The sequence below is a fragment of the Poecilia formosa genome, unplaced genomic scaffold (assembly GCF_000485575.1).
Source record: "Poecilia formosa unplaced genomic scaffold, Poecilia_formosa-5.1.2 Scaffold22, whole genome shotgun sequence".
Classification (NCBI taxonomy): domain Eukaryota; kingdom Metazoa; phylum Chordata; class Actinopteri; order Cyprinodontiformes; family Poeciliidae; genus Poecilia; species Poecilia formosa.
Genome location: NW_006799961.1, coordinates 1,603,648 through 1,621,514, shown reverse-complemented (window position 1 = coordinate 1,621,514; position 17,867 = coordinate 1,603,648). Strand labels below are relative to the sequence as shown.

General features: G+C 39.2%; 1 protein-coding gene across 10 annotated transcripts in view; it reads left to right on the top strand.

The window, feature by feature from the left end:
• The window catches only part of relch (RAB11 binding and LisH domain, coiled-coil and HEAT repeat containing), a 33,714-nt gene that overhangs the window by 4,610 nt on the left and 11,237 nt on the right, over positions 1-17,867 (top strand). For 3 of the 10 annotated variants that reach the window (XM_016669375.1, XM_016669378.1, XM_016669374.1), the window contains exons 2-24: positions 432-521; positions 3,582-3,653; positions 3,822-3,877; positions 3,999-4,112; positions 4,316-4,510; positions 4,835-4,929; positions 5,096-5,204; positions 5,305-5,462; positions 6,542-6,617; positions 6,698-6,793; positions 7,551-7,574; positions 11,878-11,990; positions 12,137-12,227; positions 13,355-13,426; positions 13,523-13,663; positions 13,756-13,920; positions 14,002-14,149; positions 14,260-14,416; positions 15,002-15,125; positions 15,372-15,420; positions 16,178-16,257; positions 16,993-17,099; positions 17,191-17,290. In XM_016669375.1, coding sequence (XP_016524861.1) covers positions 432-521; positions 3,582-3,653; positions 3,822-3,877; positions 3,999-4,112; positions 4,316-4,510; positions 4,835-4,929; positions 5,096-5,204; positions 5,305-5,462; positions 6,542-6,617; positions 6,698-6,793; positions 7,551-7,574; positions 11,878-11,990; positions 12,137-12,227; positions 13,355-13,426; positions 13,523-13,663; positions 13,756-13,920; positions 14,002-14,149; positions 14,260-14,416; positions 15,002-15,125; positions 15,372-15,420; positions 16,178-16,257; positions 16,993-17,099; positions 17,191-17,290 — 2,432 coding nt within the window. The remainder of the gene's footprint in view (positions 1-431; positions 522-3,581; positions 3,654-3,821; positions 3,878-3,998; positions 4,113-4,315; positions 4,511-4,834; positions 4,930-5,095; positions 5,205-5,304; positions 5,463-6,541; positions 6,618-6,697; positions 6,794-7,550; positions 7,575-11,877; positions 11,991-12,136; positions 12,228-13,354; positions 13,427-13,522; positions 13,664-13,755; positions 13,921-14,001; positions 14,150-14,259; positions 14,417-15,001; positions 15,126-15,371; positions 15,421-16,177; positions 16,258-16,992; positions 17,100-17,190; positions 17,291-17,867) is intronic. The other 7 variants (XM_007547893.2, XM_007547892.2, XM_016669377.1 and 4 more) reach the window with 6 other exon arrangements.

Here is a 17,867-nt window from a genome sequence, read left to right as displayed (position 1 = left end):
GCCAACACCATTGACAAAGCAAACCGGGCAGCCAAGCTCAGTGCAATATGATCCTGAATGTGCCTATTTATCAGCGTTATCGTTCCTCAAAAGTTTTAAGTTTGTTTTCCTTCCCCTATGCTCACTTTCAAAGTTGCGTCCGTTTCTATTGTGTTAAGCAAAATCTTTTTTTTTTTTTATTACAGTATATGTATGCGCTGTGAGGACTTTTCAGTTTATCCTAATCTCTGCTTTAAAAGTTTATATGAACCAACTCTGTCAATGTGTGAAGGAGAAGGCTGCTAGATTTAAAAGGGAGTGTCTCTGAAGCACTTTCCTAATTCATTGCCACATTTCTTAAGCTCTGTTAGCTGGGAAATTCTTTGCGTAACTGTTGCGATTGATGTTACTCCTTCTCTCACTGCTGCCTCTGTGTCCCTGTTTCTATGCAGATCGAGCAGGCAGCATTAGCACCTTGGACTCTCTGGACTTTGCACGTTACTCAGATGACGGCAACCGAGAGTCAGACGAACGGGTGGCAGGTAAGATGAACCATAGCGTCGGGGATCCAAGCAACGACGGCCGTTTTACCTTTGGGGAAATAAAAGAGGGCAGGAGAGGAGAAATGGGCCAATACATCCCATCAATAACTTCAGCTCCTTTAGCATGCTTGTTACAGAATAATTGCCTAAGTATGCAACGTTAAATATTCCAAACTTTTTGAATTAGCACTACCTTAAATGAGTGGTAGAGGTACATTTAAAGTTCTTGTCAGATTTTGGGGCTTGGGTTAAGGTTTTTGGAGCGCCACCTGAATTCTCAAACTTATGGTGTCAGCCAGTGGTATTTTTGTCACTGTTTTTTTGTTTTGTTTGTTTGTTTGTTCTTTATAATTGCACTTTCTTACCACTTTGGAGCTGTCAACATTTTTCATAGTTGAATAAATTTCTAATTGTGTCTTGCCATTTCACAACTCTACATGTAAAAGCACCTGCTCGAGCATTAGCCTTTTCTTTGTTTTGTTTTTTTTAGGTACATTTGGACGAGTAATTGTAGGTTGTTCACAAGGAATTTTTTTTTTTTTTTAATTCTCTTTGTGGTGAAAATGTAGTCTTTATCTAAAGGATTTTTGTAAGTCCTAGCATCAGTTACATGTTAGCATCTACAATGCATAAAATAGAAGATTTAAAATTAACTGCATCATCTTTTTGCTGTTGTCAGCACAGAGCCCCAAATGCCCAAAGTCATAACTCTAGTTTTGTTACCAAAGCAGGACATTTTTCTGAAGATCTCAGCTAAGGCTATCTTGCAGATGGACTGTATGGGATCATTTCCAATAAGTTACAGTATTATTGAAAAGTTAATTTATTTCTGCAAATCACGGTAATTAAAAAAGTAAAACCTGCATATTGATCGATTCATTACACACAGAGAGAGATTTATTTCTAGCACTTATTCTGGTCATTGTAATAATTATTGAAACCACGTCAAATTCCTCAGAAAATAGAAATATTACGTCGGATGAGTTAAAGACAACAGTTTTGAATGTATAAATGTTGGCTTTTTTAAAAAAGTAGGTTTGCAGTATACACATTCGGTACTTGATTGAGGCTGCTTTTGCTTGAGTTACTCCATCAGAGCAGCGTTACACGGAGGCGATCACCGTATGGCTCTGCTTCAATGTTATGGAAGCCCAGTTTGCTTTAATAGATGCCTTTAGCTCGTCCACATTGCTAGCTTTGCTGTCTCTTGTCAACTTGCAGGCAGTCCTCTGTAGATTCTCAGTTGGATTTAGTTCAAGTGAGTCTGTGTTTTGTTGCTCTTGAAGCACTTGCTCTGACCACACCTTATGAATCTTTTTTTTCACAGCGCAGTCAAGGCTGTGGCAATCCATGTTGCTCACAGACCTTTTTTTTTTTTTTCCTTTTTTTTTTCTCAACTACACTGTTTTCTTCCACTAAACTTTCCTCTACTTGAGAATGGCACTCTGAACCGGCAGTTTCTTTAGCAGTGAGCTTTTTGTGGTTTATCTTGTGGATACTGCATGTCAAGCCTTCAGGTTGAATGTGGTCATAAAACCCTGTTTCAATATTAAAAATATAAATTTTTAATGGGTCTAATGTAAAAATTTAATTTCCTGGAAAACAGAATTTTGAGTTTTCATTTGCTCTTTGGTGTGATTTTCAACATTTCCAGATATAAATTCTTGAAATATGTCTCTAATTGTGTAATGAATGTTACGAGTCTCACTTTTGTAATTGCGTTACTAAAATATATGAACTTCTGTGCTAATATTCAAATTTAATGAGATGCATATACATATTAAGTTCACTAATGTCCTTTTACTTTGGGTCTTTTATTACTTGATTGAACTCAGAGACATTGACTATCAGATACAGTTATATCTATCATGCAGCAGAGATTTTGGTTTCACATCCATGAATGATGATTTGATAAAAACGATTATTTACAGACACCCTTTCTGTACAAAATGTGCACCTCCACCCCCACCCCCACCACCACCACCACCACTTTGATCCATACCTGTTGTCATCTCCCACAAAGTGATCTTCTTGTTAAAACGCTGCCCCCCCAGCTGTCTGACTCTGGGTTTTCTGGCTTTCTCCTGACGTTGATCAAACCCCAGTGAAATTCTGGACAAGTCACTCCATCCAGACTAGCTTTTTGTTTTGGTTTTATTTATTTATTTTATACCTCTCCCCGTTATTCAGTTCATGGGTTTCCATTTTGTTCAGATTGCAACCTGTGCACTCTTCATCTGTAGAAAAGGTTACATGAGATTATGATTAAAAAGACACAAGTTTGTATTGCAGGAAGAACTTAGGTTAACTTTTACTTAATAGAGAGATACAATCAGAGCGAAACAGATTTTCAGTGCACAGATATGCAACGTTGTTTCCTTGCTCCATTGCTTATCACTTCTTGCGTGTGTTCTGACTCTGACGTGTGAATCTTGTTTGTTCCCTATTCTTTTTTTTTTTTTTTAAACGTTAGATTAGGAGCTTTATTGCAAATAAAATATTTTCTCCTCATACCTGCTGTTTCTCTGTAGTTTGTTAGACATGAGAAACAATTAGCTAATTTGAACACGTTTTTGAAAGATAAAAAGAAAATATGACTCTGAAACTGAAACAAAAACTGAATGATTTGACTCCTTTTTCTTGTAGCTCAGAGCCGATTTGTTGATGCAGCAATGCTAGAATCTGTGAAGAACAAGTTCCCTGAGCAGCATTGTCCTTTGAGCGCCTGGAAACCAATTGCCTAGGAGGAAACCTAGTGTCAGACAGCTCCGAGATTAGAGAAAGTAAAAGAAAAAAAACAAATTGACCACCATTTACAAATTTGATGGCAGGAAAACCTCCTGCCTGTCAGTAAACCTACAGGCAGGTTTACCATGATCCTCTGCTGCATGCATTTTTTTTTGTTTTTTTTTTCTATGAACCCATGATCTGCATGCTTTTTTTTTTTTTTGCTTCATTTGATCTTCAGTGTCATATTTTCAAATGCCCCATCTTTGTTTAATTTTGTGCCCTGTGTTTGGTTGGATCCACTTCCTGTGTGTGTTGTCATTTCCTGTCCAGTGCTGGAGTTTGAGCTACGGAAAGCAAAGGAGACCATTCAGGCTCTGCGGGCCAACTTGACTCAGGCAGCAGGTGTGGCGTACTTTTAACTTCTTCTCCACCTCAACCTTTTCTTGTTACAGTTTTCTCTCTCTCTTTTTTTTCATTACGAAGAACTTCAACGAAAAAGCTAATCCTCAGTACTGGTTCAAACATTTTTTTTATTTTTATTTTATTTTTTTCATTTTCTCAATTTCTCAGAGAGTGAAGTGGCATCTCAGGAGAGAAAAAACTTCAAATCGAGTCCTGAAATCCAGGTGGGGAAGCTGTCGAAATAAAGTGAAAGGAAAATATTAGATTCATTCTTTAAAGCTTCATGAGATGTAACCAAAAAAAGCTCTAGCTAAACTTTCACCCTGTTCTTTTCTCCTTCGTCAGGAGCCCATCCGCCAACTGGAGAAAAGAGCCTTAAACTTCCTTGTGAATGAATATTTATTAAAAAATGAATACAAACTCTCATCCATCACCTTTTCTGATGAAAACGATGATCAGGTAAAAGCTTTTTCCGTTCATAGGTTATTCCAACAAAAGATTTTCTTTTATTTTGAAGGAAAATAACATCCAACTGGTGATTTTAAGCACATTCACAGTTTTAGATCAGTTATTTAGATGTCTTGCCGTCCCACGTATGATCTTATAAACGACATCCGTTCCCTGAATGCTTCCTTCTTGTTCCGTTTCGTATTCATCTCCAGGACTTTGAATTGTGGGACGACGTCGGTCTCAACATCCCAAAGCCTCCCGACCTGTTGCAGCTCTACAGGAACGGTGGCAGCACGCTCTCCTCTCCAAGAGATAAGGTGGACGTGTCTGTCGGTGTGGCTTTTGGCGACCTTCCAGGAAACTGCGTCGTACGAGAGCCCCAAAAGAAGCCTGACCTGTCACAGCAGGTGTGTATAAGCACTTTTCTGTATATGTGTATTTACAGTCTGATGGCTTCTATGCAACGCTGCATTGATACAGTATTTCTGGGGAAAAAAAGCAGCCCCAACTATTCACTTGCATAAAAATATTTTTCAGTTGGTGGAATTTTCTGTTTTAAAAAAAATCCCTTCTGTAAAATTTAGATTTTCTAGGAGTCTGAATATCTGCCTCGATCTTCATCCAACTCTTATAAAACCAAAGAATGTTGCTGAAGTCACTGATTTCTTGCTATACGTAATACACTTTTATTTTTTTGCCAGAATTTCCCATTTTTTGTGTGTTTTCTCTAGCAACAGTCAGAAGTTGTACAAGAACTGGAATACCAGCTGAACCTCCTGAACAGTGAGAAACAGAGTCTTGCTGAGCAGATAAAGAAACTGCAGAGGTAGCTGCTTGCACTCACTCTGGGGAATGACATCGTCTCCTGTGCTGCTGATGAGCCTTTCATTCATTCTTTTTTTTTTTTTTTTCCTATGGCTTGTTTTTAGTGATGCTTCAAAAACAATATCAATATTTCTTTTTTTTTTTTCTTTTTTTTAATTGCTTCACAGTGAGATTCAGATCCTGAAAAAGAGCGTCTCGTCTCCGCCTCCAGCCACTGTGGAGCTTTGCTCCTCCTCTAGCTCCTCAAAGCCCTGCTCCACCAATCCTCCTTCTGTGGTGTGTGGCTTCTTTACTTATGTGTACAAATTATATAAACATATGCCTGTGTGTAACTCTCTAAGTAAGTTTTTTTTTTTTTTTTTTTTCTTTCTCTCAGCCTTCTTTAGATAATGGTCAGTATCTAGACATTCGAGGGGTGTCGGAGGCTGGAAATGACCTCGTATCGACCTCCACTCAGAACACATCACAGTCCCAACAGCAGACCTGCAACAGAGCTACGAGTCAACAACGCGTCCAGTTTGATCAACCAAATAGGTGAGTGGAAATCTGAGGAAACGTCACCTCCATATGTCCTTTTCATCCATAATGATTTCACTCTGAAGTTAGTCATTACATTACTTGTTTTACTTCATTAAATCTAAAATCTCCTGTCTGCACACGTACCCAGAGCTGATTGTCAAACTCGTAATTTTTCTCAACACAAGAGCTCCAGATTCTGTGAAACACAGTTTTAGATTCTTTAGTTTTCTATGTAGACCAAAGGGCCACGTGAGTATGAAGTAATTTTAAAACTCACCATTACTGTATTTTGATTCTTATGTTTATGTTTTGCTGTAACTCTATAAATTCTACAATAAAGAACAACTTCTTTACGTCTTTAGTTTTTTCAAGGGGCCACAAGTAAAGTGAATGTTATCAATGTATATGTCTGGGCAGCTTCAGTGACAGGCCTTTTTGTCCCAAAAAGCATTTGTATTTATTATTTTCTCTTCCAATCAAAAGCAACCATGGCTAAGTTAAATTGATGTTTAAATGCTCTAAATATTTGAATAATATCAGGTATAAAATGATCCCAAAATTAACGGATGAAACCATTTTTTTTTTGCGTAGTTGCATGGTATGTCCACTAGATGGCGGTAGAGATCTGGCTTTGCAGACAGGATGGACAGGCTGCCCTCTTGTGTGAAAATGCAGATTTCTGCTCTTGCTGACAGAGGATTTTTATTTGGTCGTTGTTTCAGAATTTCTACCTCTAGTCCTTTCACTTATAACACTTAATGCCTCACCCAGTACAGAATCATACCTGTTTTTCCTGTCTATAACTAATGGACTGGATTCAGTTGAAGGCCATTCAACTTATATTCTCACAATACTGTTCTAATGTCTTTTTGCTCTGACTTAATTTAGCAAATTTTGTGTGCAAGGCAAACAGCAGTTACATGCGCACGTGGCAGGAGTTTAGCTCTCTTGCAGCTTGGCTCTGTTTGCACCTCTGTCATTTTGTGGTCGGAGCAATCGCCAAGCCCCTTTTTTGGGGGGGGGGAATTAACAGGAGTTGTGGAACGCTGCACTATAATGATGGTTTCCAACGTGACTTTTTCCTGCCATTCCAGGAAGTTATCCCCGGCCTTCCAGCAAGCCCTGCTGTCTTTCTGCAGAATGTGCTCCGAGAGTCGACTCGGAGCCGAGGTCAGCGACACAAAACAGCGGGAAGTGGATCGATGCGTTTCAGGGCAGCAGAAACTGATGCGTGTCCCTCCTGCCTCCAGGTGTCTCGCATAGCAGACAGCGAGGAAAGCGTGATGCTGATGCTGGGCCGCTGTCTTCCTCACATCGTCCCCAACGTCCTCCTTGCTAAACGAGAGGTAACCCTCCCACCCGCCACTTCTGCTGCCCCTCTTCGCTTCTCTTCCTCGACACCCTGTATTCGATCAATCACATGCATCTTGTCTTAATATCCAATAGATGCACACAGAGCAGCAGGACTAAGCAGGGGGATCGTTTCGGGGAGCTCCAACGACTTGATGTTCTTTGTTCGAAACCTTTTAGTCTACATAAACTACAGATTTATTAGCTTATTTTTGTTATGATCATTTTTATGTCTATATATTTTAGATATCAGACTTGATCTTATCAGAATTTGCTTAACTTAGTTGAGCATGCTTTCACAATTTGACGTTGCTGAAAAGTATTTTCCTTAGAGTATACTTTTTTTTTTTTCTTGCATATGTTTTTCCTTCAAGTAGTAGACGAAACCCAGCGTACCTGTAGCGTGACGTTGCACACTGTGTTGGAGGCTTTCAGTCTTCTGGAGGATGGTTTGTTATTTAAATGTCAACCCGCAAAATTTGCGCAGCGTTTTATAGAGTTTGCTTAGCAAATAAACATTCTCAGCCTGTAAATCTCCTGCTGTCTTGTGTCTCATCTATTGATTTTGAAATGTCATCCTGCTTTAAGGAGGCATTTGTTTTCACTTTATCATCATCATCGTCATTTCTCCCGCTGCTACTTTGGATTGGTCTGTCACATTTTTGCTGGCCTTTTGCCTCTTCACTGGTTTTTATTTCTATTCCTCTTTTCGTCTCACTCATTCTCTCACTCTCATGCATGCCTCTCTTCTAGAGAATGGTTTCACATCTTTGCCAGGTGAGTCTTTCACGCACTCATCTGCATGGTTCTGACGTGTAGATTTAAGTGACTTATGGCCAACTTTCCCTCTGAAGCTACAACTGCTAAGAGCGGCGACAAATAAGTGCATGAAATAAGTAAATGCATAAAAGAGCGCAAGTAAATCCAGAGTTATTTCCCATAGCTTAAAAAAAATTCTTGAGTTTTGCTATCCTGCTGTACAAGATTGCCAAAGTTTAGCAGTTTTAGCTTTTTAGGGGTTTTGTGTGATTTTTCCTGCTTATTTTCCACTAGTTGCTGAAGCTTTTCTGTTCCTGATTGTTGAAATATTCTGGTTGAAAAATCCATGCCAGTTAATTAATCTTTAACATGTTTTCAACAAGCACAGTTGAAATCAGAAATGTACACTCACCAAATAAAGACACTTTTTATTTCTCACTATTCGAAGTCAAATCAGACCAAACTTCTGTTTCATTTCAGTTAGAATTAGTAAAATTATATCTATTTGCTAAATGCCACATTAATAAGAAACATGTGAAAGGAAACCCAAATGGCTTGCCTTGTTTTATAGGTTTTTTTTGTTTTTGTTTTTGTTTTTTACCTTGAAACCGCTTTGTGTGTCTAATGTGCTCTATAAATAAAGATTGAGTGATTGATTGATCCAAGTCATAAATTTCAGATGCATTCCTACCAAAAACCGTTGAAATGTACGTGAGCTTTGGATTTTGTTTACATTATCTTTTTGATTATTTAGATTTCTCTGACATACTTTCAAGGATTTTTTTTTATTTTTTTATTGTCATACCAGCTTTGTTTGTTTGTGGAACAAGATCTGGACTCAGGTCCCAGATTAAAATCGAATACATAAATAAACAATAAAGTAATTTTAACTTACCTAAAACAAAAGAAGTTTGGTGCAATTTAACTTCAGACAGTGGTTAGTGATAAACAAGGGTAATTGTGTCTTTTTATTTGGTGCATGTCAACTTTCTGGTTAAAACTTCAAAGATGTTTTTTCTTTTATTTTCTTTTATTTTTTTTACCGTCATGTTTCACCTTGCATAAATATTGATACCCCATAAGCTCGTTCACATTTGTCATGTTTCAGCACAAAAATCCATCTATTTCATTGGGGGGAAGAAAATTAGATTTACCAGCACAAAGAAGTAAATGACTAAAGAAAGGTTTCTTTTACAACTTTTAGAACACCACATATTCCACCGTTGCAAGAATAGACTCACAAATCTTTGTCAGTAAAAATTTTGAAAGCTCTCCACTGATTCTCAATTTATTTATCTTTATCCAGAATTATCCTGTATGTAGCTCCTTCCGTCTGCCCGTTAACTCAGACCAACTTCATTGTTTCTGCTGAGGGGGAAAAAAAAAAAAACCCAGCATGTTCAGATTATGATGCTGCCACCACCGTGTCTTTCTTTGTAACACGTGAAGGGTCATATTTTCTGCAACCACAGCATTTTGAATATAAAGATTTGCATTTTGATGGCTGAATACAAATGTACACCTCACTTTTCAGATTTTGTTGGGAAAAACGTGTTTAGCTACTTTGTGGTGCTGCATCACAATGTGAAAAAGTTCATGAGGTATGAATACATTTGCAAGGTCATTTCAGCAGTATTTAAATGTCTTTCTGGTCTTTTTTTTGTTATCTCGCACAGTAGATAACGATATTGAAGAGCAAGTGGTACAAAATAGGGGGGAAAAAAAGTGTTGAAATAGGTCAAGCAGTAACCGTGGCTCCCCTCGAACTAAAAAAAAAACCAGACACCTTCACAGGTGTACACACTGACTACCTGCATGCAGTTTGTGTTTATGTCTGTCTATTGTACACAAACACAAAGTATCTGAATCTTCGAACCGTGTTGAAACGCGATACATCACAACTTGTGATTGTCTAAAAGAGGTAAGTCTGGTTGTAGTGAATTGCAGTTTCACTGCTTTGCATATCGCCTTGGCAATGTAGGCGTAGTGAATCTCAGGCCGTTAAGAAGCTCCTAATCTCCTTCCTAAATCAAGGTAAACAAAGCAAAGGGAGAGGTTGGTGAGAAATAAAATTACAGGGAAACGCTAATCCTCTGGAGCCCCTCTTTAGTGTTGTGGACTTTGCTCTGTGTCAGTTGGATTCACAGATCATTACCCCGTGTATTCATAAGCACAGGCAGCTGCTCGCACTTTTGCTTTGCAACTTGAAACTTTGTGCCCACAAGCCTGGGGACGAGACTTTAGTTTAAATGCGAGACCCACTGAAAAGCAAAAAAAAATGTTTGACCTGAAACGGTGAGCTGTTTCAGGCTGCCTGCCACCTGGCTTTGTTATTAGACTCTGTAAATCAGTAAACATTGCGTTTGTGTTTCAGGTACAAGACTCTATTGTAGTGCTGGAATTTGAACTGCATCCAATTAATCTTTTTTGTGTTTGTAGTCTTGTTCTAAAACATCAACTTCTCAATTTCATTTTGTACATACAAAAAAGTACACCAATGAGAATTTTGTGGCCAATTTCCAATCTTGCACTATTGCAAACATTTTGCTTTCTTTTTTTTTTTTTTTTTTTTTTTTTTTTGTCACAAACTGGACTAAAAAGATTTGTCTAGATCAGTGTTTCTCAATTCCGGTGGATTTCTTCATTAGGAATTTGCATGTTGAGGTTTTCTTTTTTTTTGGATGAGTAGGTAAATTTCAGATTTCAGAATAAGATTCATTTTGTATTCTATGTGATTTTTATTTTTTTAAGTACTTCACCGTTTTGTTGGTATTGTTGCCTATGAGTACCTGGAGAGAACCCATACGTGCATAAAGAGAACAAACACAAAGGCCACAGACCAGGATTCAAACCCAGGACCTTATTGCTGCAAAGCAGCAGTGCTACCAGTTTTACATGGAAAATAATACACATCAGATTTCTAATTCAAATGAATTTGAGAAACAAAAACCATTGAGCATCTGTTGTCGAGGGGCCTGACATCTTGGTCAAGACGACAACATCTTGTTTGGCATCACATTTGTCTGTGTTGTGCAGCAATTTAACCAAAATCTGTTTTAAATTGAAATTCAGTAAATTTAGTGTGTGGTGCAGTCCTTGAATGTCAGTATGGAGTAGCTCTGGTCTTTGAAGAGAAGCATTGAGCCAATTTGTTGCTCGGCCTCGTTTTTCCCACAGTGTTTCCCAGAACAGGTCAGTTCGGTGTGTTTAACCCCCTGAAGGAGTCTCTTTCAGAAACACAAGGGTTCGTACTCGAATAAAGTCGGGGTGGTTTCAAGGATCTTGGATGTGTGTGCTCTGAATTCCTCTGGTCATTTAATCGAGCCTGTGCTGTAGGCTTTTAGAAAACTGCTCTCGTGAAGCGCTTTCAGAAGCCAAGGCAAAAAAAAAATTGAATGTGACAGCTAGATTTGTTTGAACTCTGTTCCTTTGCAACTTCTGAACACATGAACTGATTTCACCCACACAGGACTTGTCATTAGACACTTAAAACCATCCAGTGATACTTTATTATTGGATTTTTCTGTAGTTTGTGCAAGTCCGCCAGCCTGGCACTAACTTCACAAGGTCGGTGGAGCTTTGAGCATTGAGCGAGTGACTCACCAGAACCCCATCTTTACCCAGTCCTCTCGATAATGTCCTACTGTCGGTGTTCCGCTTGCTCTTCCAGAGCTTTGGCAGGAGAATATTATATCTTCTCGGAAAGGAAGAAAAAAAAATATTTTTAACTCTGTTTGCACTCTTTAATTTTGGTGTGTTTGTAGGGAATGTAGGACTGACCGCAGTTTGGCCATGGAGGCCCTCTATCAAGGGCAACTGAGCACTCTCCCTTCTGGCTAGAGGTCCCATGAACTCTGCCTGAACTCTGGAGTAGAGCTCAGATTTAGAAGGGGAGCTTGATATGTGTATGTGTGTGTGCGCGTGTGTGTCTGTCAATATCCAGCTGTGTCTGTGTGTGTGCATGCAGTTTGTAAGCTTCTACAGTACGTAACATTAAATGTGTGTGTGACTCCAAAGCTGAGTGAGTCCTTATAAGACTGACATGATATTTGAGGTAAGCAAGTTTTCAGCGGTATTAAAGGACTCCCCATTTTCCAAAAGTTACCCTATGTGTCATATTCTGCCTGTGACGTTCCAATTTTCTCCCCGTTTTTATTGACCCAACCTCCTCCTCTGTTGCTCCTGCTTCTCCATTAACTGACCTGCTCGGTGTCAACCACTTTTTCTTTTTTTTCTTTTTTCTTTATTTTTTTTTGAGCTGCTTACGAAAGGTGTTTAAATGTAATGTGAGACCTTGTGTTTGTCCTCTTCTCCCTCTCAGGAGCTGATTCCCCTCATACTGTGCACTGCATGTCTTCACCCAGAACCTAAGGAGAGGGACCAGCTCCTCCACATCCTCTTCAACCTGATCAAGAGGCCGGATGATGAGCAGAGGTAACCGTGTATATTGTAAACATAACGGACGCGGGTTTAATTGTTCGGTGTCTTTTTAGGTTTTGCCATCCTGCTTAGGTGAAGGAGACTAATACAGTGCTCGTCCACTGACGCTTTCTCATGTAAGTCGGTTTGTGTGCCCGTAGACAAATGATCCTGACGGGCTGCGTTGCATTCGCAAGACACGTGGGTCCCACTCGAGTCGAAGCCGAGCTGCTTCCTCAATGTTGGGAGCAGGTACGGTACATTCACTGCAATCAACACCATTTTTTATTTTATTTTTTTTCACTTGATACCACTGAATTTAATTGCCTTTCAAAAGACATTTATCCCTAGACCTTTTCACATTTTCTCATGTTACAACATTATTCCATCCATCCATTTTCTTAACACCCTCATCCCTAATGGGATGATGAGGGGAGCTGGCGCCTATGCGAGAGGCGGGGTACGCCCTGGTCAGGTCCCATGTTACAGCAAGTCTACTTTATTTGTGTAGCACATTTCAGCAACAAGGCAGTTCAAAGTGATTTACATCAGAAAAAACATCATACAGTAGCCAGTTGTGTAAGCCATTAAACACCAAAGTTGGGGAGTTTTCAGATTTGTATTGGTGTCGCATTTGGAAGAACCGTGTCTCGTTTTCCTTCTGCTTTGCAGTTGTATGAAAGACAAGTGTGTGAATATGTTGATGGTAATGCTAGTGAGCTCACAAAATGTAACAACGCTGCATGTGTCAAGTTATGTTAATAATGGATAAATTCAAGCATCATTTAACTGCATATGTAATGTTTTCCCTTCTTATTTCTTAATGTTTCATATTTTACTCTAGACAAAAAAAAAATACTGTTACTTTCTTTTAAGCTATTTTACCATTTATCCAGGTTCAAAGGTCAAGACTTTTAATCATTTCATTTATTTCGAGTGTCTAAAGCGCCATACAGATATATATTCAAATGTAAATTATGCAAGCGATGTCCTAAGCTTTAATGCAAAATGTAAATCACTTTGTTTCAGTGGGAAATCTGTTTAGTGCTGCTCTCTGATTATGAAAATTGCTTTCAGTGCTTTGTGAGAGACCCTGGCAGGAGTGAGATAGCAGTTTTGTTTTTATTGCCACCTGTGCAACCACACTCATGATCAACAGAAAGCAATTGCCGCGGCAATGGCCGCTGCCAGCCGTCCAGAGGCTGAGAAATCTGCAGACAAAGACAAACTGTGGTTTCCACAGGGTCAGCATGTTTATGACACTCCACTTGTTTCCATTCCATTGTGACTGTAACCTCAGTCTGTCTGTCTGTCTTCCTTTTCAACTTGTGTTCCTCTTTTACATTCAACACTTGTGTGCGCACGTTTGGCCTCTGCAGATTAACCACAAATATCCGGAGAGGCGGTTGTTGGTGGCTGAAGCCTGTGGAGCCTTAGCTCCGTACCTGCCTGTAAGTTTTAAACTGAGCACAGAGTTCAAACGAAGATTATGTAGGTTTGTCGGTTTCCTTTCTTAAAATCCCTCACTTCTTCCCTCTTGTTTTCAGAAGGAAATCCGTAGCTCGCTGGTGCTGTCTATGCTGCAGCAGATGTTGGCTGAGGACAAGGCTGACATGGTCAGAGAGGCTGTGGTCAAAAGCCTGGGTATTATTATGGGTTACATTGATGACTCTGACAAATACGCCCAGGTAAATATCCTGGGAAGAGGAATGTAAATCATGGCTTTCTTTTTAATCCCACTCAACTGATCCACGCAAAACTGCTGCTTTATCCGTTGCAGGGATTTGAGTTAATGCTGCTCTCGCTTGGGGACCCATCAGAGCGGGTGGTCAACGCAGTCCACCAGGTCTTCATTCCTGCCTTCGCTGCCTGGACCACAGAGCTGGGCACCCTGCACACTGCACTCATACCTTCTCTGCTGGCTCGTATAGAGAAACTGCTCACAGTTGAGTTTCTGTGTGTTGCTTTATTCGGGGTCTGCCGTCGTTCGCTTTTCATGCTAACTGAGACTTCTCCCTCTCCGCAGCAGGGAGAACACGGCCTGGACGAGCACAAGCTTCATGTTTTTCTGTCGGCTCTCCAGTCCCTGATTCCACCTCTGTTTGCAGTGGTGCTGCAGAATGCACCCTTCACCAGCAGAGCCAAGCCTCACGAAGACATACCTGCGATAGAAGGTAAAACGCCCGAGAATGCACACGCGTCTCCGTTTACGAAAAGCGCAATAGGTCAGCAGAAGTTTTGGCCGGAAGATGGGTTGAATGAGCAGCGTTTGTCTGTCGCCCAGTGACCCGGTTCCCGAGGCCGGCCTCTCCCCTTCAGGACATGGCCATCATCATTGGGAACAGAGAGCTGCTCAGCTCCCTGCTGCTCCTCTATGACCACCAGCTGGAGCATGAAGGAACCACTGGCTGGGAAAGCCTGCTGTGGGTGGTCAACCAGCTGTAAGACATACACACATGAGCACGTAATGTAAAACCTACTGGATTAGGGGAAATTAACACTGATTTAAGAAGTTCAGCAAAAATTTTAATGACTCAGTTAAACTTGTTTTTGAAGATTTCAACTAATGTTAAATAGATACATTTAGACTGTGGCTTGCACATGGATGCTGCTTGAACCACAATCTGCACTATTTTATGGAGATTATAAATGATAGACCAACATGTTATTTAAGCTTTTCAAAACATATAAACTATAAACTCAGTTAGTAGTTTATGGGAGGCTTGTTCCAGAAAACCTTTATTTGTGACTGCAACAACAGCTTTACAGAGCAGTGCTGAATACATGCCACACTTTTCAGATTTTTATCTCGAAAACAAAAAATCGGAACAGTATCATTTGTCGGCGTCTTTCATAAAATCCCAATAAAGTACAATTCAGTTTATAGATGTGACAAGACAAAGCATAGAAAGTTTAAACACTATTAATATTTGTAGGCACTGTTTTCAGTAATCGACACATATTAAACACTGTATTGAAATTTTCACAAAATCGTCAACTTAATTTCTTGTCTGTATTTTGACCAGCCTTCCTCAGCTCATAGATATTGTGGGTCGCATCAACGTGACTTCGTCAACCTGCGTTCACGAGTTCTCTCGCTTTTTCTGGAGGTTCTGTCGCACGTTTGGCAAGATCTTCACCAACACTAAGGTAAACTCCGGTCAACTACCGCGCTTTAGTTTACCGAGTTGTCATATCGAGCAGTCATAATTTTCTGTCGTGGTTTATTTTACGAGTCTAAGTTTCAAGACTAGTGCTATTACTGTATCAAATGTTTTCGCTTGTTGGCTTTTAAAGCTGTGCCAGTATTCACAGCAAACAAGCCATTTTTTTTTTCTAAGACTGACCATAGATGAGTGACATGGATGTTCTGTATGTGTCGTCTGGTTTGTTTAGGTGAAGCCTCAGTTCCAGGAGATTCTAAGACTATCAGAAGAGAATGTTGGTAAGGGCTATTTTACTTTCTCTCATTTTTTTGTGTGTGTTTATACCTTGTTCTAAACTCTCTCAAGAGAATGTTGATAGATGAAGTTTAAACTCCAGACACAATTGATGTAAACAAGCTATTTGGAGTCAACGTTGGGTGTTCCCCCTCTTCTTCTTCTTCTTCTTCTTCTTCTTCTACTTGTTTCTTTTCTGTTGTTGTTTTTTAATTCCAGACATGTTTCTGCAGTTATAACGGGGTCCTTTGGTTTCATTTAGCTGCCAAGTCATTTAGCGTTGGTATTGTGGCCTTTTATGAAATGTGTTTTCATCTGAAACCCTGTCAGTGTTGAGGTTATCCTGATCTTTACATAGCATGGGTCTTATTCTGTGGGTTTCTGGAAGACCACAATACAATAGAAGTATAATCAGGCCACATTTCTTTCAGGCAAAGTCATGGTAACAAATATGGGCCATTATGTGATTCACTGCCAATCATCTCCCCATATGTGTATGCTGTTGTTTCTTCATCTTACTAATTGATCAAGCACTATGAAAGGTTGTTAAAACACATGTGCATTGGTTTGATGTCATAGTTTGCTCATTATACGTTGCTTTAGAAACACATTTCTGCAGCAGGAGTATTTTTATTTTCTTCTTGTAACTTATTAAAAAGCTGAATTTCTTCCATCCTATTTTAACATCAAGTACTGTTGTTTAATAAAATGTTCTCCACTCTGTGTGGTTCACCTAACTTCTATTTTTCATTGCTCTGTCAGACGCCTCAGCAGGGAACGGCATACTGACCAAAGCTACAGTCCCAATCTATGCCACTGGAGTGCTGACCTGTTACAATCAGGTAACTTTAAATCTACAGAGAGCCTAGCGCTGTTTTTTTTTTTTTTTTTTTTTTTTTTTTTTTTATGCGACACGCACCTGGCTTTTCCTGGCCAATATTTGATGTGATTACTAGTTTATCCTTTTTTTTTTTAGAGGACCGTAACACTTACAAATTCATTTGTGTAAGTTTTATATTCATTCACAACTTAAATCTTTGCTACTGGATGACCATAAATGAAATGATTTGTTAGAGATTCCCCGATTATAAATTGGTTGAAATAAGATAATCCACATTTATGCTCAGCAGACAATGCATCAGCAAATGCACTGTTTATTTCATAATGATATTGATTCATTTTTCTTCTAAATTTAGCATTATCTATCTTTTAAATTTCTCACTGGGTACCAGAAAATTAGATTGAAAGAAGTCTAATGTTATTGTAAATAACAAAAATGTAGGAAGCACTTAAAAACCCTGATACAGAAATGAATAATCATTTTGTGTGTTGGAACCAGGGAGGCATGATACATCATTAGCACCGGTATCGGCCAACCTTAGTAATATTTTAACATATCAGTCTGATAAGTTTTTAATCAGTTTTTTTGTCACAGCGGTATTAATATCTGATTTCAGCCCAAATGTTCGTATCGGTGCCTCCTAGTTTTCTAAAAGTACCTACATATGTGGATATGAAAATGCTAGTATGTTAGATTTGTATGTGCTCAGATGATGCAGCCGATCAAATCTATGCAGGAGGAAGATCGTAAGCTGTTGGTGGGTTTCCTGGAGGACGTCATGACGACCCTGTCTCTGTCTCACGCTCCTCTCGACAGCCTGAAGGCCTCCTTTGTGGAACTTGGGTAAGGCACAGACACACAAATAAATACATACAACATAATAATTAAACGGATGACGGCAGAGTTTGTCGTTTCATGTTTTTGCCCATGTCAGTGCCAACCCAGTGTATCATGAGCTGCTGCTGACTGTCTTATGGTACGGGGTTGTCCATACGTCTGCTCTGGTGAGGTGTACCGCAGCACGAATGTTTGAGGTACAAACTAAACTCTTATGCCGATTTTTATTCATGTATCAGAATTTTTTTTTTTTGTCACATTCTTCCTAAGACACTGAAATAAATAATGTAATATGTTTTAGAAGCATCAAAGAGTAAATATAATCTTCTTTATTTGTTGTACTTTAGAATTATTTGTAGTTCTAATTTATTATATTATTATTTAATTTACATAAGTTCTTAATTATAAAGTGACTGTAAGTATTTAAATATTTGCCTGCAGTTTTTAAACATATATTTACCTTAGTGCAGTATGCATTTATGTTAATGTTCATCTATTTGCTGTAAATGTGCTAGCCTTGCTTTCTGCTGCTGTTGCTGCTTTAAGATGCATATGATATTAAGCTGTTGTGTCTTTTGAATGTAAGTGAAGACTTTAGCAGAAAATGTTCTCAGCACTCTGGTTCCAGCTGTGATGGTTAAACCCTCCTCAAGCCAACGTCAGGTCTTTTCACTGCACAACGATCTCAGAAGCTGCTATAAAAATACCTGCTCTGTGTCGAAGCGCTGAGGTCAGCAAACTGAGAGCAGTCTGTAATGAAGATGACCCAAAAAA